Here is a 26,984-nt window from a genome sequence, read left to right as displayed (position 1 = left end):
GTGTAAACCACCCTGAGCCATTTTTGGAAAGGCGGTATAAAATTTGAATAAATAAAATAAAAAATACTGCATGGGAAGAGGCAATGATAAACTCCTCCTATATTCTACCAAAGAGAACCACAGGGTTCCGTGGTCCCCAGGAGTCACACCGACTCAAAGGCACACTTTCATTCATTCATTTGATATTCTATACCGCCCTTCCAAAAATGGCTCAGGGCAGTTTACAAAGAGAAATAATAAATAAGATGGATCCCTGTCCCCAAAGGGCTCACAAACTAAAAAGAAACATGAGAAAGACACCAGCAACAGTCACTAGAGGTCCTGTGCTGGGGGTAGATAGGGCCAGTTACTCTCCCCCTGCTAAATAAAGAGAATCACCACGTTAAACGGTGCCTCTTTGACAAGTTAGGGGTTAGAGTTAGGGTTACCTTTGAATTAGCGGAGGTGGGGTGGAGATCAAAAAAGGGTGAGGGCTTTCTATTAAATCATTAACACGAGTTCTTCCTGCCCCCACGGGTCTGTCCAGTCGTGTCCTGTCCCAGCCCACTTGCTGGATCTGCTCCCTCCGTTTCATAAGTTCTGGGTGCAGGACCTGGGAGGAGGCAGCTGACCATCCTCTTGCAGGCTTTGGCAACTCCTGGCAAGCAGCCCAGTCGCAGCATCCCCCCCTTGGGAGCTGCTGGGAATTGTAGTTTGACTGTCTCCCAGCTGCAACCCGCAGGACTACATTTCCTAACAACGCTTGAGTAACCTGTGGCTGCTATTATGTCCCATCTGCTGCTTTAAAGAAGAGGAAGGGGCAACAAATGACAAAATACCAGATTACTGCTTCTCTCGCTGCCGCTTTCCCCACTGCCCTGCGTCTCCCACAAGTGCCTCTCCCTGCCACTCCATTTCTTCCCCTGCGGACTCTTCCCCGCCAGGTTTATCTCTCCGCGGAGAACAGCTGGGTGCGGGCTTTTCAAGTGTCTTGGAACAAGGACCCGAAGGAACTGTGGGCTCTAGGCAGGTGTGGGCACTTGCCATGGGCAGAGACTATGCACTTAAATATGGTACTTGGCTACTTGAAAAACTTTGAGATATGACTTGGGAAATTAATATGGTGGGTGGGTTTTGTTTTGACTAAATATATACTGTAGGTCAAACAACGTGCCAAATCAGATCACAGTGTGTTCAGGAAAATGTCATGGCAACATTTTCTAAGGAAAAAAAAAATGTTGATTGGAAAATGCATGGGAAATTTTTAAAGAAAAGAAGTCCAATTCCAAATGTTCCAGAGAACACACACACCAGCTGCCCAGAGTGGAAGTCACTCACTAGAACTTGGGAAATCAAGGAAGCTTTATCTCTAAACTTCTTAAGACTGCAATCTTATACAAGCTTATTTGAGTGTAAGTCCTATTGCAAACAGTGGGACTTCTGAGTAAACATATATACAATTGCACTGCAAATCTGATTTGGATTCCCAGAACATACAAGAACCAACTTATGCTTCACTCTGCAGACTTAAATAGCCCAATTTCCTGAAATAAAAGCAGGAGCAGGATCCCTTCCTGACCACGGCTTCCATGGTCCAAGAAAGCAGGCATGCACCATTAAAAAATCAAAGACATTTTGCCACTGAAGCTCAAGTAATGGTTCCCCTGAAAGCAAAAGTGACAGTCAGCTCTCAAAAGGATTACTGCTGCATCTGTGTTCTTGAGGTTACAAAGATGAACCTAAAGCAAAGGCTGTGTAGGGCCAACACCACAGGTGAACCAAGTGTGGCATAGGCCCAAAGGCTCATGTCCATGTGAGGGCCTGGCTCCCAGCCAGCTCCTTTAGAGGAGAACCTGTAAACCAGGCCTGCTCAACTTTGGCCCTCCTGCAGATGCTGGCCTACAATTCCCATAATCCCTGGCTATTAGCTGCTGTGGCTGAGAATTATGGGAGTTGTAGTCCAAAAACAGCTGGGGGGGCCTAAATTGAGCAGGCCTGCTTGTGTGTAAACACACGTTGCATATACAGAGATAAGGAAACAGGGTCCTCATATGATCATTTGTTTTATCTCTATAAAGCATAGATATAAAATGTTGTAAACCGCCTAGAGACTTCTGTATAGAAATTTATTACATAAATTAGGGGGAGGGGTCAAATTGCAGCTCCTACTTGTCCTGCCCTCCCTTACCAGCCAATGGGCTTTCTCTGTGGAGTCTGTGGGAGAAAGCTATTGGCAAGTGGGAGAGAGATGAGGAGGAGCTATTGTTGCCCATTCACTGAGCCAGGGCCGGTGTCTGCATACTATTGGGGGTGCATCCAATGTGCCTCACCATATGCACAACCTTTCCCTGGAGCCCGGTACCAGTTCTGGAGCTGTGAATATGCTCCAAGTTTCTACCCCTTATTTGCATTTTACTGTCAACTGCCTCAGAAGATTCATTAGGCAAAAAGGCAGAATATAAATATCTGAAATAAAATTCTCATTTTCTTTTTTTCTTTCTTATGATAACAAAAGATCTGTTTGAAGTGTGTTGACAATGCCTACTGAAGTCTCAGAAGGCAATAGACAGTGTAAGATTTCCAGCAGCCAGAAACTCGGTGCTTTGCATCTGGGATGGAATAAATCCCACTGTTTAATTTTTCCACATAAAAAACTTTTCCATTTCTAAAAATGCATTGTTCCACAAAATTAATTAGCAAGACCATGAAACTGATAAAATAGAGCTTTGTAGCTACCCATAAGAATAATAAAATAATAATAAAGTTGGCCAATAATAATTAATAATAATAAAGTTGGCCATGTGCTTCTGTATTGTTCCTTCTATCCTGAGCTGCATTCCAAATATATTGCTCCTCTCATTCTTAGATACTCTGAAAATTCAAATGAATTTTATATAAACTTATTTCTTTCTAATAAATACAAGGATGCCTTGCACATGGTAGCCAAGTTTTGTACAGCTAGGATTTGCATATGGTGTATCAGAAACGGTCAATTTTAATCAATCCCCCCCTCCCTTCCCTTGGTTTTAAATTTATTTTACCCTATACTGTTTTATCTAAATTTTTATGAAATAAAGTCCAGATGTGTATATACATACACACATTTGTATTGATATTTAGCTTTAGGGTTATTTTTATTTGTTCTGGATTGTATATTTGATCAAAGATCACACTAAACTGAACTGGAAATGGAACTAATTAGTGGTATAAGGCCATCAAACACCAGAATTGACAGAGTAAGACAAGGATATAGACACCAGCACTCGCTCGCACTCTCTCTCACTCACACACACACACACACACAAACAGAGGAGAGAAAGAAAAACCCTAGCAAGGAATATGCTCCACAATACACTTTAGCCTCAGAGTTCTCAGACAAAATATGGAAAGTAGCAACATCCTGCAAGGAAACTATCCAGCAGTGCTTGTGAACTGTCTATTATTACCCTTCCAACAAAATAAACCTAAAATCTTTCATGCATATTCCATGTTCAAGAGCATTGCAGCTAATGTGTTTAAAAAAAAATACATAAAGAAGACTGATAATGAACACATATTGGACATGCATATAGAGACCTTCAGTCTTGAGGCAAGTCTTAAACAAAGTTGAGGGAAGGCCTATTAATTAACATGGTGTGTCTAACAGCCTCCATTTACATCCAATGGAGATTCCTTTGCAGCAGGAGGTTAAAGGGGTCAGCGGGGTATTGTGATTCCAAGTACTTCAAGCATGCAGCCAATGGGCTTTTCATTTGCAAACAGACCTCTGGCCCCAGTTCATGAATTGTTCCATTGAGGGAGGGAGGTTCAATAGCCCTCCACATGCTCTCTACTGTACTGTGCAGCCAAAATAACCAGCTTCCCAACTGGGACTGCAGATGTGCCCTTTTACCCGCTGCACCAATGATAATGCACAGAGAATTTTGAGCAGATCAGATGTGCTTTGTATGTTGAGCAAACCGCCCCTCCCCATAATCTAATCAGAAATGGGGGTTTCAGGCTGTGCCTAATAACCGGCCTCACCTTCGCCCATCACCACTGCAGAAAAGGGCTATGGCAGAACTGTCCCCAATGGAATTTACAATGCTATTTAAGCGGGGTGGGGTGGGGGTGGGAGCTGTGTTAACATCTTGTAACAAAAAAAGCAGTCCTGTGGAACCTTAAAAATTATCTGACTTATTGTGATAGAGCCTCATGAAGTACATGACAGAACCACTCACAAAGTAAAATCCAAGCATTTCGAAAGTTTGGTCCCCAGATACTGCTGACTACAACGCCCATCATCCCCAGTCATAGGGGATGCACAGAACATTACCTTCAGGTTATCAGATGCACACAATGCTACCTTCAGCTGGCAGTGTGTCTATACACACACACAAGCTGGTTTTGTGGTGGCAAGCATGAATTATTGCCTTTGCTAAGTAGAGTCTGCCTTGGTTAGCATTTGGATGAAAGACTACATGTGAGGACTGCAAGATATTCCCTTTACAAGAGGATGGGGCCATAGCTCCGTGGAAGAGCAGAAGGTCCCAGGTTCCTGGCATCTCCAGGCAGGGCTGGGGAAAGTCCTGCCTGAAACCTTGGAGAACTGCTGCTAGCCAGTCAGACAGACAGTACTGAGCTAGATGGGCCAATGGTCTGACATGGTAGAAGGCAATTTCTTATGTTCCTACATTTAACAAATAAATTGTAAACAGGAAGGCCAAATGACCATAAAATGCAAAAGATGCATAAGCACATAAGCACAGCAACAATTCACAACTGCAGTAACTGGTGATAACACTTTGCTAAGTTAATTAGCTAAGTTAATTAGCACCTATATCAGGACAGGCTCTCAAGCCCAGACACCCTTATCTACACTTCTTGTCTTGGTATTTAATCTGATAAGCATTCAGCTGGGAGAGGAGACAAAAAGAAGGCTGGAAAGACCCAGATCTCTAGCCCTGCCCATGTCGTCCTGTTCTTATTAGGAATAACAAATAACAAAAGGAAGTACTTTTTCAAACAGTGCATAATTAATCTATGGAATTCTTTGCCAGGGGATGTGGTGATGGCCACTAGCTTGGATGCCTTTAAAAGGGGCTTGAACAAATTTATGGAGGACAGGTCTACCAATGGCTACTAGTCTGCTGGCTATAGGTCACCTCCAGCCTCAGGGGCAAGATGACTCTAAATACCAATTGCAGGGGAGCAACAGCATGCCCTCACATCTTGCCTGGGGGCTTCCCAGAGGCATCTGGTGGGCCACTGTGCAAAACAGGATGCTAGACCAGATAGGCCATGGACCTGATCCAGCAGAGCTGTTATGGTAGTTATATACACAGACTGCAACATTGGGGAAAGCAACTCCTGCTGTGGCATGTGTTAACCCCTGCCCCCCCCCGCAACCCCATCCACTTCAGCATTATACTCTGGTGTGGAACCCTGGACGGCATATATTCCCCGAAATGTACTGCATAAGGTTCCATCTTGTCCTCAGCGCTTTCCCCCCAACTTAAGCTTTCTGGATTTTTTCTCCCATTGTTCCCCTCAATATACATATGCCAATAAGGTATACGACTAAAATATTTATATACTGCTCTTCAACAGAAGTTCTCAAACTAGTTTATGGAGAAAAATAAATAGAAATAAATAAAATGGTTCCCTGTCCCCAAAGGGCAAACCATCTAAAAACCTTTACTGTATCAGTATGCTTTTATTAAAGTTTTATTACTGTTCTTATCCCATTGTTAACCACCATGGGGTTTTCAGACCAAGGGTCGTATAAAAATAATGACTGAATGAAGCTGATCGATCAACACATTTCTTCCCCCCATCCCCAGTCCCAATGTACTTCCCAACCAGTGGTGGCACCAGGGAAAAAAATGAGGGGGGCACAGAAGGGGCAAAGTGCATTTATGGGTAGAAAAGTTTTGTCCTAAATATTAAATGTTTGAAGCAGAAATGGGGGGCAAGCCACTGCCACCGCCCCCCCGAGTCACCCTTGTTTCAAACTATTCCCTATCTCCTTCCCTCCAATTGCTACAGAGCATCCCTTTGCCTATCCAACTTCTATTGCTGTCCCACACTCACCCAAGCTGCCCTCCCTACCCAAGAAAGGCTAAGTGAGAGAAAGAAGGGTAGGGAGAAAGGAGGGGGGAAAGAAGCCACAACAGCTGCAAGGTATCACTGGGCGAAATCATATGCAGTTTCAGAACACAGTGTTAGCAATAAATGCTGATAACACCCAGCTCTGTTTCCCTTTTACACAGATTTAGGTGCAGAGGTGAGATCCTTGAACAGGTGCCCAGACACTATAATGGATTAGATGAGGGTTAAATGAAACTGAACACAAATAAATTTTATGGCTTTTAAGTCAGGCACTTTGAGCACTTAAGTTGGAAAGCTGACGCTGAAGAAATGCATTTTTCTGGTTGCAGAAACGGAACAATGGTGCATGCTCCGCTTTCTGGCACTAAACCCCTCCTCCTGGCCCACCACAAAAATCATAACTGTATAAATCGGTGCCAACTTTGGTTAGCATCAAAGTTTGCTTCCCAGCAAGCTAAGCCAAAGATAACTAACTTCTGCATTCCCAGGATCCATTCTGTTCTACAGACAGTTATTAAGCGGCTGAACACGTACTTTACCACACAAGCTGAACTTCTCACAAGCAGACAGGCTCCATAATAAAGATGGCACCATTTAGCAGTGGTGGCTTACCATTATGGAAAGCATGCGCTTAGCACAACATTGTATGCAAACATTTATATTTGCATATTACATACCATGTCCCTTTAAAAGACTAAACAAAGAAAAAAACAGGACAAATTATATTATGATTATTGTTATTAATCTGTCTACCACATTTCAACAAAAACATTCTCAAAACAGTTTACCTAGCACATATTTTTAATTAAAGTTCCCCTTTTCCAAAGGCGCTCTGAATCGAAAAAGAAACACAAGGTAGACACCAGCAAGAGTCACTGAAGTTGGCTGGAATTAATAGAGGCAGTTTTATATAATCGGCATCCAAAAGCAAGACCAGTCACTAAGGTGTGGGGATTTTTATGTTCCTTGCAATTGAAAATACTTCTCTTTTCCCTTAAAGGTGAAACTGTAAGCAAACTCACTTCTGAGAAATAAACTGACATGGAATCCTAACTTTGTATTATGGCTTCTATGCTTTGAGCACTTCTAAGTTGGAAAGTGGACTCAGAAATTTTATAAATAAAATAAATGACAAAATGCAGATGCATTTCGTGATCCAGATTTGTTAGTGTACAACACACAGAAATAACTGTTTTGGGGAAAAGACCTGGGCTTCCAGCTTATACATCTTACTTAGTTGTGCATGGAAGATTTATGGCAACAAACTGAGCCTCTGAAAGAGTCCCATAAGTTGACAAACCAAGGGCCAATGTCTGTCATAGGAAATACAAGCAATTTCTTTGTATGGCAGTAGTGTCACGTCATCTATCTGTTAGGACCTGGTTTATGCATAGAGCAATATGAAGTGGTGGTGTCCTGAAGAAATAGAATGGACTCTACCATTTTAGACTTCAGGGTCATGTTTTTGAATGCTTCAACAACAAAAGCCGGGGGCGTATCTGGGGTAGGGCAGGCAGGGCACGTGCCCCGGGTACCACTTGAAGGGGGGCGCCATTTTGTAAAATTATTTTTTTTTAAAAAAATGGCTGCCAAAAACAAAATGGCCACCGTGCATGCTCAAATGGCCTCTGTGAGGCTCTAGGTCATGCCAGGCTTTGCAGAGGCCATTTGAGCATGCACGGTGGCCATTTTTGTTTTCAGTGGCCTTTTTTTAAAAAAAAAGATTGTTTTTAAAAACGGCCACTGCACATGCTCAAATGGTCCCTGCGAGGCCCTAGAGGCCAGCGGGGTGAGAGGGAATCTTTGCAAAAAAAAAACCCCAGCCTTTAGGAAGCCCCGCAAAGGGGCGACGGGTAAAAATAATAATAATTATAATATAATATAAGACACTGTACACATATTCAGATTGGCACTATGTACAGAGAATCAGGGCTTGTGAATACTGAGCTGACGCTTAAGAGCTAGGATTGTATTCATTTGCTCTTACTTTGCTTCTTGTGATAAGTGAGTTAAATGTGATGTCTTGTTAATATGGCTATTAATGGTGAGTTTGTCTTTGAATCAGTGTGAAACCCTTAATATTAAGGCCCACTGGGAGTTTCTTGCTCTCTTTCTCTCATTTTAACTGTCTTTCTGAAAGACTAGAATATATTCCAAGCAGTGACACAGTTTACTCTGCATATCCCTTAATTATTTACAGAGTATCTGGGAAAAGTCAAATTCTCCATTTATTTTTAAAACTTATGTAATGGTGATGCTACAATGCATAGTAGAGAATTAGACAGGTACTTCTGTTTAGTTTTCTAAGTACATCTCCACATAGTATTTGGGTATTTCATGAGCCCCCACATCCTGAAATTTGTAGTTTTCCAGCATTTTTTCGTCTGGCTAAGTCCACTGCTAAATAGTTTTTGAAAGATTAAAAGATTAACGAGCTTGACTTGTATTTTTCAGCTGATATTATGGTAAAGTTATCTGAAAGATGGGTGTCAGATGCTTGGACAGTGGGCGCAATTTCAGTGCTTGCCCTAGGCGCTATTTTCCCTAGATACGCCTCTGACAAAAGCACCCCCCTCCCTGCAGCTAAAAAACTTACACAGCAAGAAGCAAGCTAGACTAGAACCTTTCCCTTGCTGATGGGAAGCTTTTTTGCTTGCAGGGAATTTTTACCTAGACAGGTATCCCCTCCCCCCAAAAGGTATCTCCTACCCACAGCCCAAATTTGTATGGTCTACTTTACCATCTCAAGATTCTGCAGAAACCAGGCCCGTGTTTAATTCTGTGAAAAATTCTACAAGACAATACTTAAAGGCCCTCAGTGGTAACCATTATCAAAAGCTGAAGAAAAGGAAAAGGCATTAAATCTTCTTAACCTCAAGAAATTGCCTCCTCCCCTTCCCAGAGTGACTTACACAGGACCCTGGATTACTGTCAGTTGCCTCTGGCAATGTCTCACCCTGTTGCAGAGTTGTTTCAACTACTGTGTTTAACACCACAAGTTACAAATGCTGCTTGCTTCATGCATTTTGAAAGAAGAAATGTGGTTTCCCCTCACTAGAAGCATTAAAAGGTATTTAGGAGAGGGGGGAGGAGAGTGAGAGATCAAACATCTTCTTAAAAATGTCCAGTTTTGTATTTTTAACTACCACAAAAAATATGGGGATGGATTATATTTTGTCATCACCCTGGATTAAAATCTTACCCATTTTTGCTACTTGCTGCATTTGTGGAAGCCATCTCAACGATTCAGTGCCAATCAGCTCATCTTGAAAAGATATAATAGTCAACCATCAACTGAAGATATCGTTTTTTCTGGGGGGAAACCAAAAGCAAAGCATCATGTAGCATTTTTAAGACTGCAACATCCTGTCCAATAGTTATCTTGTTTATTATAATGCTGCAAAACGGAATCAAAAAACACTAGCCTAATAGTACGGTGTAGGGGTTAGAGTGTTGGACTAGGACTGCGGAGACCGGAGTTCAAATCCCCATGCAGCCGTGAAGCCACTGGGTGATTCTGGGCCAGCCACTTATTTCTCACTTATTATCTCACAGAGTTGCAGTGAGGATAAATAAGTCCATGTTTACTACTCTGGACTCCTTGGAGAAAGAGCAGGATACAGATGTAGTAAATAAATAGCTATCCATCGAAGACTAACTAAAATACCACAACATAGCAAGCAAACTTTTGAGTTCAACCAGAATTCTTTTTTAGGCTAGATGTTAAAACAACCAGAAGGGAAGGGGGGAGAGAGAAAAGGCTGGGTGTGACACTGAAGCCCCAGAACCTGCAGCTTATAAAGGAAAGGTTGTGCTGTTGAGTTGGTGTCAACTCCTGGCGGCCACAGAGCCATGTGGCTTTCTTGGTAGAAGACAGGAGTGGTTGACCATTGCCTTCCTCCCATGCAGTGTGAGATTATGCCTTTGCCATTGTCACTGAAGTAAGCATCCGCCTCCAGCACCCCCCTATATTGCTGCTGCCTGATATAGGTGACTATACAAATATCTGTTTACTAGGCACAGTCTGGGAAGCACACCTGCGGGATTCAAACTAACAGCCTCTTGTTCCTTAGGCAAGCTGCTTCCTTGAATCAGGAAGTGTTTGGCAGACTTGATTAGATTAGATTAGACCCTGCAAGGTGTAAAAGCCCCCAAGGGCTACTGGGACAAAAACAATCATGGTTGTAGTGTAACTCTTTTTTAAAAAAAACACACACAAAACACCAATAAATGCTAATACTTCCAGTAGGGTACCATGCTAGTCTTTTCAGTGTGTTACGGCACCTTAAGGATTTCACACATTTATTGCAGCATAAGTTTCCATGGACTACAGTCCACTTCATTAGAACCAAAGAGTGTTAATTGCAGTCACATTAATGACATGGGTTCTCAACTTGTGTCCCCATATGTTGTTAGAATACAACTCCCATCATTCCCAGGCTCAACAACTGAAGGCATTGATGGGAGTTGTAGTCCTACAACAACCAGGGATCCAGTTTTGAGAACCCCTGCATTAAAGGGGTCCAGCCCAACCCTACCTCACAGGGTTGTTGTGAAGATAAAATATGGGAGCTGGGCAGGAAGATACAACAAGGAAACGAACACCACGCACCACAAGCCACAGGGAACTTTCTCCACCAGTTCTGCAACACAGAGGAGCCAATCTTTCCTTCCCTAGCTGGTAAAGACACACACAGAAACCACTGCATAGTCTTCTTCCACATTTTAAATATTCAAAGACGCCAGGGGCTTCCTTTAAAGAAAGGCACAGGAAGCCTGCTTTCTTTCAAGTGGCTTGTTGAAACCCAGCATTACTTTCAATAGTAGGCTTCAAGCATAGACTCCACATGTAATGCTGCTAGCAATGCTTATAAACACAAGATCGGATACTTGTACATACAGCTTCCCTATGGGCTATTATTACTTAGTTCGTCCTTGCAGCTTACTGAACGGCATGCCAAAGAGTTTCATCTGCAAGAGAAAGCAGGAGAGGGAGGGAGGGAGCCCGCTGCTGGAATACATGAAAAGTTCAAGGAGGAAAGTAAACAGCATGGGCTGGAACAAGTTCTAATCACTGCTGGGGAGGCATGTTATGGTAGGCTGGGAGCTGGAAGATTGCAGGCGGCCAGTCAGCTCTCAGCATTGGAAGCTGCCTTATACTGAGCATGGGCGGAGCCACCATTGCGCAAATGGGTTCGAAGAACCTGGGCCGCTGCACTTCAGGGGCCACGTCTCGCGCCCCAGCCACGCCCCTACATCTGACATCAGACGCAGGGCCTTGTTTGCAAGCTAAGCTATGCCCCCTACGTGTGAGATGCAAGGGGCGTGGCTTAACTACACACTCTGTGCCTGACGTAAGACACTTACATCTGTTGGAGGGGGTGGGGTTAGAGGGCCACGGTGGCGAGCTGAACCCGGGCCGCTGCTGATCTCCCTCCACCCGATACCGAGGTAGAACATTGGTCCTTCCAGCTCTAGCTTCTAGTTACTCCTGCTAAATGAGCAGAGACACACTTTTGCATGGGCAATTCCCTTCTGTTTCACAGAGAAAGAGCAACTGTCCCTATCTAGCCCCAGCACAGCATCCTTCCAATGGCTGTTGCTGGTGTCAACCGTGCATTGCTTTTTCGATTAAGAGTCCTATGGGGACATGAAACTGTCTTATTTATTCATTATTTTCTATGTAAATAGCTTTGAGATTTTTTTAAATTTTAAAGTGGTATACAAATATTCCTAGTAGTAGTAGCAGCAGCAGCTTAGTACCGTCTATGCTGACCAACAGCAGCACTCCAGGTTTTCAGACCATGGTCCCTCCCAGGCCCACCTGGAAATGCAAGAGACCAAACCTCAGATTTTCTGCACGCAAAACATGTCCTCTGCTACTGAGCTCTGGCTGCTTCTGATGAATATATACAGCTGCCTTATACAGATACACTGGGCAGTTGCTCAAGAGTAGAACATCCGTTTTGCATGCAGAAGATCCCACATTTATTTATGCATGCATTTATTTTTATAGTTATATACCACCCTTCATCCTAAGACCCAGGGCAGTTAACAACAAGATAAAACAAAAACAAAACCAGAACACAGCAAAAAAAAAATTAAGGAGAACTGGAGACAGCTCACTGGCCAAAAGCCTGAATACAAAAAGCACCCTTCACTCTCCTCCTAAAGTCTGGGAGAAAGGGAGCCATGCAGATCTGGCTCTCTTTCCCATTACAGCCTGGGGGCCATAACTGAGAAGGCCCTGTCCTACATGATTTCAGTGGGTGTTGGCATGTAGAGCAGAGCCTTCCCAGACAATTTAGTCAGGTGGGTAGATTTAGCTGGGAGCAGACAGTCCCAAAGGTACCTGGGGGCCCTCCAGGGCCCCTTCCGATGTCCCAGAGAATGCTGGTGGGACATGCCAACTGGCAGTGCAATGTCCACTTTTCGATCAGTACTGCCTGTAGGTTGTCCACTTTGCAAATGGACCTACAGTTCCCACATGGATGGGAGCCAGTGTGTACTGGGCTGAAAAAATGAATACGCAGGTTCAGTTCCCTATTCAGACACAAAGCCATGGGTCAGTCACTATCAGCCTAATCTGCTGCACAGGATTGTTGTGAGGATAAGGGTGTGGGAAGAAGAGTCATGTGTACCACCTTGAGGTCCTTGGAAGAAGGTGGCTAACAAATAAGGAAACGAAATGGTTCTGAACTAACTTCTAGAGAATTAAAAAAGCATGCCTGCATCTCAGCTACTGGCTTTGTTCATTAGTTAAGTTAGTTCAGGAGTTCCCCAGCTGTGGTCCTCCAGATGTTGATGAACTAGAACTCCCATCATCACCAGCTGCAATTTATTGTGGCTCAGGATTAGGGGGGCCACCTAATGGTCCAGTGGGGAAGTAACTTGCCTAGGGAGCAAGAGGTTACTGGTTCGAATCCCCGCTGGTATGTTTCCCAGACTATAGGAAACACCTATATTGGGCAGCAGTGATATAGGAAGATGCTGAAAGGCATCATCTCACACTGCACGGGAGATGGCAATGGTCAACCCCTCATCTATTTACCAAGGAAAATCACATGGCTCTGTGGCCGCCAGGAGTCGACACCAACTCGATGGCACAATCTTTCCTTAAGGATTATAGGAGTTGTGGTTCAGTAGCATCTGGAGGACCACAGGTTGTGAACCTCTGAGTTAGTTTAGAAGTCAATTTCCCACTGCGCACTCTGTGCCTCAGCAGCTTCAAGTAAACAATTATAAATAATATAAACTAATTTAATTATTCTATATTATATCCATTTTATTAATGTTGTAAGGCACCCCGTGCGGGAGTGCACTGGAGGGATGGGATATAATTTAAATAAATAAAATAAAATCTCAAAATACAGTAGCACATTTAGAAACAGTTCAGCTAACACAGAGGTCCCCAACTTTGGGTCCCCAGATATGGTTGGACTTCAGCCATGGCCAAAGGCCATTGTAGATGGGGATGATGGGAGTTGTAGTCCAACAACATCTGGGGAACACAAGGTTGGAAACCCCTGAACAGTTCATTCCAAAGCATACGTTCAATTTAGCAACAACTGCAAATAAAATAAAGCGAATAATCCAAACAACATATGATAGCAGGCACTGACAGCAGCAAAGAGGAAAAATGCAGCCGAAGAGGGAAAATGCAGGCCCCCCTGCCCCCGGCCTCCCAGAGTCCCAACTGCTAGAATTGTTCCTACTGAACCGCCAAGGGGCCATAGCAACTCAAGTCTAAATAAAGTTTGGCTGAAAGGGTGGGGACTTCCAAATGGGCCGGACAGTTTCTAACTTTCCACTCTTGTCAACACACACATAACCCACCTCCCTTTTGTGGAAAATATCAATTGCTGATTAAAAATTTGCAAATTTTTGCAAAAGCAAAAAGATTTACAAGCATTTTATTACAATGCCAACCTGCTATTTGGAATGGACACACAGAGAGACACACGGGGGGGGGGGAGTCATAATCAAGACTGGGGAGGGAGAAGATCAAATAGCACACTCTTGTGTCATATTCAAGAACTTGGAAAGGGGGAGCCCAGAGGAGGAGATGCATTCTCCTCCTTTCCCATCACATGCAAACTATACTCCTCTTCAGCTGCTGTTGGATTACAATTTCCATCATCCCCTGCCAGGGTGGATTTGATTTAAATCAAACTGATTTAAATCACGATTTAAATCACTAGCAGGGTGGATAAAAATAAAAAAAATCTGATTTAAATCAAAAAAATCTGATTTAAATAAAAAAATCCGATTTTTAAAAATTTAAATCGGATTTTTTTGATTTAAATCGGATTTTTTTATTTTTATCCACCCTGCTAGTGATTTAAATCGTGATTTAAATCGTGATTTAAATCGTGATTTAAATCAGTTTGATTTAAATCAAATCCACCCTGTCCCCTGCTGCAATGTATTGTGGCTGGGAATGATGGAAGTCCAACAGCAGCTGAAGACTCGGGTTGGCCACCCTTTCTCCAGAATCTGACTTAAGACATATCAGTGAGACTGATATCTAGAACTATGCTGGAAACTGAATTAGACAGCCATCATAAAATAGTACTTGCTATAAAACAGAGCGCTTCCTAGAAAATAATACCTTTTGAATGCAAATATATATTTAAACTGAATCCCAGAAGAAAGGCAATGCATAAACTTCCAAAGGGGTAGCTGCAGGTTTGTTGCAAAAAATGTACAGTACGGTGAAATCCTACATGTTTACACAGAAGTAAGCCCATGTTCAATGGGGCTTTCTTGCTAGTAAAGGTATTTTGAACGTCCTGCAGCAGCTTAAAAACGAATAGATGTATATGGCATATGCTTTCATGGACTACAGCCTATTTCATCAGATGCATCTGATAAAGTGGGCCCTAGTCCTTGAAACATACTGTATGTATGTCATAATAAATTTGGCAGGCTTATGCAGCAGTTTGTTAATCAGATCAAATTGCTAGAGGAAGAACAACAAAAAAAAGTGTTCAAAAGCCTTTGATAAGAGAGACTGCAACCAGGAAACAGCTTGATCTCCTAAAACTGTGGTCATGTCCAAAAAAAAACCACCCTTGCTTTTTAAAAACAACAACAAATAGTTTTTCAATCAGGGAATAAATCAAGTAAATTACCAGTGCACACTTTAAGAAGCAAGATAGCAAGTAATACAGTTTCACATTTGAAAGACTGCAACAATCCAATTAACTCCCCTCAATATATAGGTTTTTTAAATACTGCTTTTTACAGAATATTATATTCATCTGATTTGCCACAAACCAACCACATGTTTTAATTTACTGAAAACATTTAAGATTCAAAAATTAGCAGCAGAAGATTTGAACTATCTTCAGGAACCAGTTACTTTAGATGAATGAAAGTGGACATTCTATAAGATGAAGAACGAGTCCCTGAGGCCTGATGGATTGTTTATTTCTTTAAAAAAAAATAATCCTCAGGATTCTTTATGAAATTTAATAAATGTAATTATTGATACTTATGAATTTCCAGGTTCATGGACAGCAGCTGGAATCATAGTTATCCCTAAACCTTGGAAAGACACTTCACAGGTTAGTACTTAACAAAGCAGTTAACTTAACAATTCATATAACCCACTCCTTAAGATCACAATTTGCTGCTTTGTTTTTAGATGCTGAAAAAGCATTTGATATAATATAACGGACACACTTTTTTAGAACTTTAAAATGTTTTGGATTTAGTGACAAATTTACACATTGGATAAACTTGATTTATGAAAATCAAGTAAAAATAGTTGTGAATGACTTGAACGCTGAACTTTTTCAAGTCCAAAGAGATGTATGTCAAAGCTATCCCCTCGCTCTCACCCATGTCGTTCACCATTGCTATTGAACCTTTAGCTATCAGAAAAGATAATATCAATGGTGTAATTGTAAATGACAATCATTTGAAGATTACCCTTTATGCAGATGACATAGTGGTATAATTATCAAACCCAGAAAGATCTCAATTACATCTGACAAAACTTAGATAAGACTTCACTATAATCTCTGAAAGATTATTTTTTAGAATGGCTTGCTATGCCTAAAACTACAAAAGACTGACTAGCAAACATCCCTCAAATCCCTTGAAGCAATGTCAGTTAGATATCTGGGAATTTGGATTATGCAAGATATAGATAACCATACTTGCTTTACTCATTAAAAAATATTGTAAGATAATTAAATTAGATTTGGCAAACTGGTCACAAAAGGCTTTATCATGGTTTGGAAGAATTACTGCCCTTCAGATGAGTGTCCTTAACCAGAATTTTATTTTTATTACTAAATATTCCCTTAATAGTCTCATCTGTAATTCTAAAAGAATTGGCAACAGCTAATTATGAAATTCATCTGGGCACCTAAGACGCCCAGAATTGCAACTAAAACAGTTTATAAGATTTGGAGGATCTTAAGAGGATTGGCTGTACTTTCTAGAAAACATAATTATAATGCAGCTTGACTGTCTCACAAGACACAGAACTATAATACTAGAACAAGTGGATCCTTTAAAACAGGGATCCTCAATGTTGGGCCCCCAGATGTTAGTGGACTTCAACTCCCATAATCCCCAACCAAAGGCCACTGGGGTTTGGGGTTATGGGAGTTGAAGTCCAATAACATCTGGGGGCCCAACGTTGAGGATCCCTGCTTTAAAAGATACGCTGTGGTTTTCAATAGGAATATTTTATCTAACAACGAGAAGTCCATGTACTACAGCAGTTTATTTTATTGGATTAAGATTTAAAGGAAAACTAAATCCTGGTTTATCACCATTGACAGCTTTTCATTTCAACAAGGAAATTGGAAATCATAATCTGGTAATTTACAACTCTGGATTAATCATGAATTCACCTCTATAAATATTCTAGTTTAAGAAGAAGAAACCATGAAGACACTCTTACAGTTTACAGGGGACATGCCTCCATAGTTTCAATATCTTTTAATAAGACACATGGTCAATAAATTGCTCAGGGATTTCAGGTGTTTGAGGGAACTGACAGATTTTGAATACTTACACAGTTTCAAGATGAAGGTAATCCAAGTCTAATTCACAAGCTCCTTATTAATCTAAATATGGACAAGCATTAAGATGTGAAATCAACCTGGGTTACGGTAGCACATATAGAACATGCATGGCATCAATGATTTAATGCCTTATCTTTCATTTCTATTATTTCAGAGGTTGTGTCTGGGTTTTTTTAATAAATGTCATGATTTATTAAGAATTGTGTTATATAAATCTTTTAAATAAAATTAATAAATAGCCTGGAGTAGCTGTTCAGCTTTACCCAAGGATCAAAGCTTCAGGGCGTTTCTCTTTCTTTCTCTAGTCTCGACCCTAAATACTCGCCTATGTGCTCCCTATTATAGGTTTCAAACATGCAAAGTCTTGATAATGATCTCCAACATGAGTAGGTAGCAGATTCGTCAAGCTAGCAAGGAAACTGGTCCTGAAAGCAGTTGGACACATTATTTCCTTTTATAGTGTAGTCACCGCAAATGGCATCACCACCGTGCAGCAGAACTTGTGACTTAGGATGCAGCTGGACTAAGCGTTATTTGAAGGTTTTGCCCTTTAACAAGAAAATCAAGAAAAATAGAAGCAGATAAAAGTTTGACCTAAGGCAGCGTTTCTCAAACGACTTACACTCCAGCCGGGCCCTCTAATTTTATTCTACACCCACTCACCTCTGCTCATGCCACCTTTCCACATGGCAGGCAAACATCTAGCAAACACAGTAGCTTTCACTTTTAATGTAGTGTTGGAAACGGAGTCCTTGGGACTAAATGTCAGATAACTTTGATCCCATCTGACATTCTTAGGTTTCTAGTTTCAACAGAACAGCAGGCAGTCAACTGCCAGCATAAATGCACCCAAAGATAGTTTAAAAAAAAAAAAAACCCACCAAAACACCCACACAATAGTTGCAAAGCTTATTCTCCGAATTCTGTTCCATGTCCACACTCCAGACTAGAGCCAGACTTTTGTGCCTCAGGAAATATGCGAACAGGAAGAAAGGCACACATCTGCATGTCACATGACTGAAGAAGAGGGAAGCACACAAATTTGCTTCTAGTGCAATTTAAAATTCACAATGCATCCCCCAGACAGAGAAGTCCCTCATAGACTTGGGTGGATTTTGTTTGCAAATACTCAACCTCCTTGCACAGTCAACATGTCTCAGCCACTTGCTGCTGCACAACTAGCATCACAAGGCAGGAGACTGGGAAAGAGGCGCAGCTAGGTAATTTTGGATACTGGACCTAATGAACGGGGGTGGGGGGGGTGCCCTGCAAATTAAGCATCCTATCCACAAATATCTATTTCACCACAAACATTCTCATGCAGGCCTTTTAGAACACAAACCAACTTGAGCACAATGCACTTGTTTTAAAAGATGTTTATCCAGATGTAACAGTCAGTTCCAAGTGTTCCCTCTAACAGGGATTTCCAGATGCTGTTGACTACAACTCCCATAATCCCCAAGCAAAAAACATTGCAGCTGTGGATTCTGGGAGTTGTAGTCAACAACATCTGGGAATCCCTGTTAGAGAGAACACTGGTTAGTTCTAGGGATATGCAAGGAACCGGGTGGAGGAAATTCGAAGGCTGGGTGGGGGGTTGACTTTAAGGGTGGGGGAAGGCGCACTCACCCCTCCCTCCGCTTTCCCCCCACCAGCTCTCCGTTTGCAAAAGGACCATTGGGGAGTCAGTGTACCTCCCTGCCACTCCATTGCCTCCTCGGTCCCTACGTCAGCCAAAGTACCCAACACGCCTACGTGCGTTGGCACACATGCACATCGCACTCGCGAGTGTGCACGTCAGGTGTTCGAGCGCAACGTGCATGTGCACACGCTGACACACACAGGCATGTCAGGTACTTCTGCTGACATAGGGACCAAGCAGGCAATGGGGCAGCAGGGAGGTACGCTGCTGCCCTGACAGTCTCTTTGCAAACGGAGCACCGGGCGGGGGAAAAGTGGAGGGAGGGATAAGTGCACCCTCCCCCACCCTTAAAGTAACCCCCACCTTCGAGCCAGTGTAACCGCTGGTCATTCGAACTGGTTCGGAGGCCCATAAAGGGCCTCCCAACTGGTTCTGTGCACATCCCTAGTTAGTTCTACTTTCACTAGGTATGAAATACTTGATGGATAGAAATAACACTTTCTGGAAGCTTTACTGCAGTAGGGAAAAATTCATTAAAGATCATGGCACTGACCTATTTCCTTGGAATAAAATAAACAGAGCCCTGCCATCTTGGGCTACATGTGTGCCCAATTTCAGAACTCTAAGCCCAACCATTATGGAAATGTAAAGGATTGGGCAAAGGGAGGGGAATGCTGCACTTTTTATGATAGCAAAGAGAAGATTTCTTCACATGAAGGTGGAATGATGGTCCAAGGTGGGGCTTCAGTTCCAAAGATTTGGGTAATTTTCTGCCATGAAACAAGCCATTTATAAGGCACTTTTAAACGGTTTTTAAAAAAATAAATAAATAAATAAACCACTGAAAATCAGCAGATTGACTGATCTGCTTCAAAATCAATACACCGAGTCCTGCTAACTTGTCCTAAGTCTGTGCCTGATTTCAAAGCCCTATGCCAAGCTATTCTGGAAATACGCAGTGGGGAGAATAAAGAACACAAACCCTATAGTCCCACACATGCCACCTCACCATGACCCTGAGGACAAGGGCATAGCACACTAGGAGGCAGCAGGGCAGAGGGCACACACACACGGGGCAGCGCTGGACACTCGGCCTCCTTTGAACTCTGCAGCCTGGTGTGGGAGAGTTCTTCATTCAGGCAGGCACGCAGGCTGGCTGTAGTTCTGTCTCCGGAAGCCCTGCAGCTCAGGAGCAGCCGTCTGCCTACATTCCTGGAGAGCCTCCCATTGTGGTCAGAGAGGAATCTCTTGTTGGTGCCCATGCCCACACCGGGCACACAGGAAATTCCTGGCTCTGGAAGGGGCACTCCAGGAGATCATGGGGAGAGCAAGCACATGGGTCTGGGCCCAATGGCACCTCTGGACTGGAAACAGATCACAGAAGGCAACCAGATTCAAAGAAGAAAAGGCTTTGGGATCTTTAAGAGCCATATAGAAAGAAGCATTTTGACAGCTACAGCTATTCTCATTTCTGCATATGTCAATATTTGCTTTTCTACACGGCCATTATGCAGCCTTCATATCCACCCATTCATCCTAAGTCTGCATATCAGGTCAAACCTTTGGTAGCCACAGTTGATATGTTTTTATACTGTATGCTATGAGTTTCAGTAGTCATGTACATGCTTAACTTTTCCACTGAAACCAATGGGATATCCAAGTGCTTAACTTTGGATGGATTGTGCCCACTGTGTAAAGTTCTTAGGTTCAGACATGGGCTAGGGAGGCAGACTGAAATTAAAAGGGAAGAGGCCTCTCTATAACATGGACACACACGGTCTTGAGCAAACCACCCTCACTAGCCTCAAGGCCCCACCTGCAGAATGGGAATAAGCTGCCTAACTTGCAAGGGTGAAGCGAATCCAGTAAAGACCATAAAGCACTTTGGAACATGTAGCCTCTCAGATGAAATTATACCTAGCCATATGCAGTCTTCAGAATAACAGAGGTAGCCACGTCAGTTGCAGCAAATGCAACACCGTATCTTGGGACATCTTAAAAATAAATACAATTATTGTGGCATATGCTTCTACGGACTAGAGCCCAGTTCATCAGATATACATACCACAAGATGTAGGTAGGCATACATCTCACCACAAAGAAAAACGGAGTGGGCGATATTTACGCAAAGTGAGATCACATGCGAGGAATAGAATAGACCAGGGTTTCTTAACCTTGGCCCCCCAGATGTTGTTGAACTACAACTCCCAGAATCCCCAGACATGGCCTTTGTGGCTGGGGATTCTGAGAGTTGTAGTCCAACAACATCTGGGGCCCAAGGTTAAGAAACCCTGGAATAAACAATAATGCAGAGAGCACATGCAAAAATGAGAACAAGGGAGTGTGTTGCAACACCTTAAAGATGGATTTATTGTGCCACGTCATGCCTCTGTCAATGTGTCCAATAGACTCTCATGCCACAATAAGTTTGCTAGTCTTGAAGTTTCATAAGGCTAGGGCTGCACAGCTTTGCTTTGGCTCTCGCCAGCTGTTAGGGATGGGAATTTTCCTTTGAAAAGAAAAGGAGGAAATACTGTGTTTTAAGGCATCATCTATGGAAATGCATCTCCCATTGGCTTTAGACCGATATACAGAATTGCATTGAATGTCTTAAAACAAAGTCACAGCCTTCAAATAAACTTGCTGTGACTCTAATGGGAACAAGCATCTTTTGCTCCTCAGAATCACAGGAAGGAATTATTCCTCGCAAATGGATTCTCCCGTCTGGCAAGTCTTCCACTGTTTCACAGTGAGCAACTATATTGTAGAGTCACTGCAGAATTCACTGCCTATGCCTATGCGACTCAGAATAATATAAAAATGATTCATGCGATGGTGTGAGAGTTGGGAGAGAGCTGGCAGCTGGTTTGCCCACAAGATTTAACAACTGACCTCTAGCGGTTGGATTTCTAATCTAGAGATGACTTCCAAGCCAGACAGAGTCACAGAACAAGCCATTTATTCGCATGAACAACAATTATATTACACAACAAACAACCCAGCACTGTCTACACACCATCTGTTTCATAATATGGTGGCTTATTCTTTCCCTGTGGCATGAAGTATTCACTTTGAGACAGTTTTGTGTGTGCACTCATGAACACATTACTTTTCTAGTCACCGATTATTTATTTATACCCCACCCCTCCAGTACACTACAGATGACTTCAAGACCACTTCATAGGAACACAGGAAGCTGCCTTGAACAGAGTCAAACCATTGGTTCATTTAACTCAGTATTGTCTACTGACTGGCAGCAGCTTCTCTGAGGGTTCAGGCAGGAGTCTCTCCCAGCATATGGCAACCTCCGTTGTTCCTATGCTTAACTCATCACCTTCTGCATGCAAAGCAGATGCTCCATCACTGGAACACAGGAAGCTGCCATATACTGAGTCAAACCATTGGTCTATCTAGCTCAGTACTGTCTTCACAGACTGGCAGCGGCTTCTCCAAGGTTGCAGGCAAGAATCTCTCTCAGCCCTATCTTGGAGATGCTGCCAGCGAGGGAACCTTGGAACCTTCTGCTCTTCCCAGAGCAGCTCCATCCCCTGAGGGGAATACCTTACAGTGCTCACACTTCTAGTCCCCCCTTCATATGCAACCAGGGCAGACCATGCTTAGCAAAGGGGACAAGTCATGCTTGCTACCACAAGATCAGCTCTCCTTGCTATGGCCCCATCCCCAAAGGTGGCATAGATGGGTCTCCCATGCAGGCATGACCACACCAGGACCTGCTTAAATTCAGCAAGCTGGCTGTATCATGTGCCCTTAGACCAGGGGTTCCCAACCTGGGTTCCTCCAGATGTTGCAGATGTTCCTCCAGATGTTGCAGATGTTCCTCCAGATGTGTGGCTGGGGTTGCTGGGAGTTGCAGTTCAGCAACAACTGGAGGAACCTTGGTTGAGAACCATTGCCTTAGAACATGCTCCAGGAACCAAGATCATATCTGGGTCTGCATACATTCTGATTTGCACACACAAAGAATTTAACACATATACATGTCACTACTATCATTAGTCACGTGTAGACTAATCTGAAGTAAGCTCCCTGTCCTTTGTTTCTTTCCTGAGCTCTAGCAGCACATCTATTCAAAAAGGCCATCCTACCTTCTGGAATATTTTATATAAGAGAGACCTGAGATTTATGAAATATAACAATTCAAAATAATTTCATATTAGCTTCATAGCTGCAAAGGTATTGCATAACCATGAAGAGCTATTCTGCACCCCTACAGAGGTCCTGCCTAGGAAGTGTGCCCTTATCATCCCACCTTAGTTACACAACCACTACACATACACACACCCCATATGCACACTTACCACTCCACGGACACGCATCAGGAGGCAGAACTGGCTGCCACACCCTGTCACTTGCACACATGGTGCACTATGTACATGTTTTCCAACCGTATGCTGTGTGAACTCTCTCACAGGTTGGGATAAAAAGGAATCTATTCGGTCTGAGCAAGCTTAAAAACAAACAGAACACAAATGCATAGTACATACATAGTATGCACAACCCCAAAAGGGAATGCAACAACTAGGAAATGTGTTCTTGGGAAGCGACTCATAATTTGGAGGGGGGAACCAAAATATGGTATCCAACTACCTTAGGTCTGCAAAAAAAAAGGGGGGGGGGAGTCAGCTTAAGAATGTGACGCAAAGACCACACTTCCCAAAGTTGTCACAGAACATTTTTATGTTGTAATTCTGCAATTTTCAAGGAGGAGAGAGGCAAAAGTTAAAACACTGAGACAGCATCTACAGTCCCCCCCGCCCCCAACGTCTTGCATACAAAGTTTTCAGCCATCCTTACGCAAATTATAGGGTGCCCCCCCCCAGGCGCAGTAGATCTTTGACACATCCGTTTTAACACCTTGCTGCCGCATTTTGTAGCAGCCTTGGCTTGAATTATCATGTATTTGCTTCTAAAAGCCATTCAACCACGCGGCACACAACAGAACACGGGAGAAAGACCCGACAGCCCGAAAATCCTTGTGCACAAAACTGAACTTGTTTTTAAGCACCAACATCTCCTTTCGCTCCCCCTTTCCAAATTAAAACATTATTCTTTGCAAGGCAGACATAGGAAGAGGCTGTACGTCTGTTTTTTTAAGGCTCTATATAAAAATGGACTCTCACCTCCGCTAATGCAAAACCCATTTGGCGACAGGTAGAGGCGATAAAGGGATGTCCTGAGTGTGTCGTCCTCCCCAGCCTCCAGCAGCAACAGGTGGAAGAAAGCAGGCTGCTTCAGAGAGGCTCACCCTCCCTCCCTCCCTAACCTGTTGCTGCTGCCGTTGTGGCAGATTCACAGGCTAGGAGGGAGGGAACGCAGGAAAAAGGGAAAAGCAGGATTGGCTGCCCCGACACGAAGAACTAGGGAGAAACTCCAAGAGGCTCTCGCCCCGCCCCCTTGGCTCTAGACACGCCTCCTCCAAGGGGATAAACTCCGCCCCACTTTCTTCCCTCTTTGCCGCAGCCGAGCCGTCTGGCTCGTCTGCCTCTCGGAAAACGAAGGTTCTAGTCCTGTGGGTGCTGCAAAACTCGCCAAGTTGTAGGATTCGAGACGCAAGCCTGAAGGCGGCGGCCTGTTTTAGTCGTTGCTGCTGTAACGCACAGCGGAGCGGACGAGATGTTAATAGGCGCTCCGTCGCGTCTGCAAAGCCTCAAAAAAGGCAAACGTAACTCGTTCCGGAGAGTTTGTTGCAGCAAAAGCAAGAGTCTTGTGGCACCTTCAAGATGAACAAATTCACTGCAGCATAGACTTTTGTAGGCTGTAGTTCACAGCACTGTGCAGGAGTGGGTCACCAATTCCATTGTGGCAAGGGGTGATGGGAGTTGTAGTCTGACAGTATTTCGGCATTCAGGGTTGGCAACCCGTGTATTAGAAGAGATGCCCCTCAAGAGTCATTGCCCGTTAGAATAGACTGTGTCGGACTAAATGATGCTGCCAATGTTCTGGCTTAGTATAAACTGGCTGCTTCATACTATCGCCATGTTGTGTATGGGAGGCAGAGCTTATGGATGTGGAGAGATTTGAACTAGGGGCTTCCTGTACCAGACTCTTGACCAGTATGCCACACCACCAGCTCCCCATCCCAATATTCTCCTCAATTTTAAAAGTTCTTTCATAATCTTGTTTCAAAATTCACATAGACTTGAAAACAATACTGTAAGGGTACCAACTAAGATTCACAATGTGGGAAGTGAACTTTAGGGTTACACAGAACTCTTCCTCAGGCTGGATGTTAAAATAACATGAAAAAGGAGAAAAAAATTATTTCTGGCAAAGAGTATAGTATTGGGTCTTGTCTGCATTCTGTTTTCTAAGTCTCTAGAGCCATATTTTCCCAACTATTTTTCTTCCCTTTAAATTTCCTTTCTTTTAGGTTAGTCTTTCTTCCTCAGCTCTGCCACCACAATCTTAACAATGTTTGTTTATGATAAGAGTTTAATTTGAGCCATAATTTATCAGCGCTAAACACTAGTGCCAAGCTTCAGTCTTTGAGTATGTGAAATCACTATAGAATGCCTCTGAGCATGTTCGGAGTACAGTTTCTTCCCACGGAGTACCACAACCAGTGCCAACCTAACCGGTATAGGAGAGGGGTCAGAGAACACCTATCTTTTCCATATATAAAGGTTTCAGGATTTGACCCAAAGTCTCAGGGTTTTAACTTCCTCCTCAGGATCCAAAGGGAAGCAATTACATCTTGGGGTGAAGTGCATGAAGAGGGAATAAAGTAACATCTATAAAGTCCATTATCGGCTTTCGATCTCTCCCCCTTCTAAAATGTAAAGCAACCACTCTTTCTTTCTTTCTTTCTTTCTTTCTTTCTTTCTTTCTTTCTTTCTTTCTTTCTTTCTCTACCACCTTTTGCCTTTGCTCAAGGTAGCTCACAAGACAAATTTAAAACAGTGCAATCACCAATTTAAATGGTTACCAATGAAACAGTGACCAAATTGAAAGATGGAAACGATAGGGCTGTGTGTGTTGACAGAATTAGCAGATCAGATATGATTCCAATGCAGTGCAAGCAATTATCAAATTGTGCAACTGATAATTATACCAACCCAAATAAAATAAAACCCAAAAGGACTTCCTGAGGTCCCCCCTCCCCTCCCCCTGAGTGTGTTAGCCACGGCTGCTGACACAGGGTTAGCAGAACGCTCATTCCTTTAACCTTAAGGGGAGGGGTTGTTGGGCAGGCTAGCCGCTGTGGAATCACCAGGCTCGCCTGCGAGCCCGGTGGTTTTGACAATCACAGGAAACTGAGCTGGACTCCCTTAGCCTGGTTTCCAGTGATCGTGGGAATAGCCTCAGGGTGTCGGAGGTGTGCAGTTTTGGAGGAGCAGCAATTGTGCACAGAAGTAACCAAGTCCAAAGGGGTAGGGAGATGTTTCATTTTTGTGGAGCTTGCGAACAGGAGTTGTGTCAAGGGCACAGATACAGAAGCACCCAAGTACATACAATATGATGGGTGCGCATGGAACCGGGAAGCCCGGTTCGGGTGGAATAGAACCGGACTTGAACCAAACCAGGCCCGGTTTGGTTCTGTGCATGTTGAACCGGGCCCCACTTTGGTGGTGGTGGGGTTCTATTTGCAATTCTACACTGAAACCAATCCAATGAAAATGTTGCAGATAGGGAGTTGGATCCAATTATTGTTCCAGTTCTATGCACAGTTTTAGGTAACAACCACAGTAAAACCACTTCAGGACCCTCAGCAACTAATACTAAATGCATGATGAGAAAGTTGCATCTTGGCTCAGAGATGAAAGGCCAGGAGAGATAGAAGCCACTTGTACTAGTATAGGACCCGACATAGTCAACAAACAGCATTATATTAACACACTTAAATTCAGCATTGATATTTAAAAATCAGTCAAGCTTATTTTATTGCCCTGGAGAAATACAGGGTTGTTTTAGCAATACCTGGGTTAAATTTATTTCTGTTATATTTTGAGGAACACTCCAAGCCTAGAGACATGGAAAAATAAAGTCTTTTATTTTGTCCTCAGAAATAACTGAGAGGAGACCACCTGTTGCTCAGGGACAGACTTTCACAACTTTATCACAACACCAAAATAAACTAACCTTGGTGGGGGAGAAATCCATTAATCTCCTCCCAAGAGGTGCTGAGTATATGCAGGCAAGATTGACTTTCATGTCTCCTCCCACAAGACAGAGCCCTGCAAAACCACACTTTGGTGGAAAATCCGGTT

At 43.2% G+C, this 26,984-nt stretch overlaps 1 protein-coding gene across 1 annotated transcript in view; it reads right to left on the bottom strand.

Annotated features, from left to right (window-relative positions):
• Positions 1–24,055, bottom strand: part of AFF1 (ALF transcription elongation factor 1) — a 208,967-nt gene extending 184,912 nt beyond the window's left edge. Inside the window, exons 1-2 of the mRNA XM_053254858.1 lie at positions 23,898–24,055; positions 9,272–9,381 (exon numbers count right to left, since the gene is read on the bottom strand). Coding sequence (XP_053110833.1) covers positions 9,272–9,306 — 35 coding nt within the window. The 5' untranslated portion in view covers positions 9,307–9,381; positions 23,898–24,055. The remainder of the gene's footprint in view (positions 1–9,271; positions 9,382–23,897) is intronic.
• Between the last annotated feature and the right edge of the window lie 2,929 nt (positions 24,056–26,984).

This window comes from Hemicordylus capensis, chromosome 5 (assembly GCF_027244095.1).
Source record: "Hemicordylus capensis ecotype Gifberg chromosome 5, rHemCap1.1.pri, whole genome shotgun sequence".
In the NCBI taxonomy this organism is placed as follows: domain Eukaryota; kingdom Metazoa; phylum Chordata; class Lepidosauria; order Squamata; family Cordylidae; genus Hemicordylus; species Hemicordylus capensis.
The sequence above is the reverse complement of the archived record's forward strand: the minus strand, read 5'-3'. Positions and strand labels throughout refer to the sequence as shown.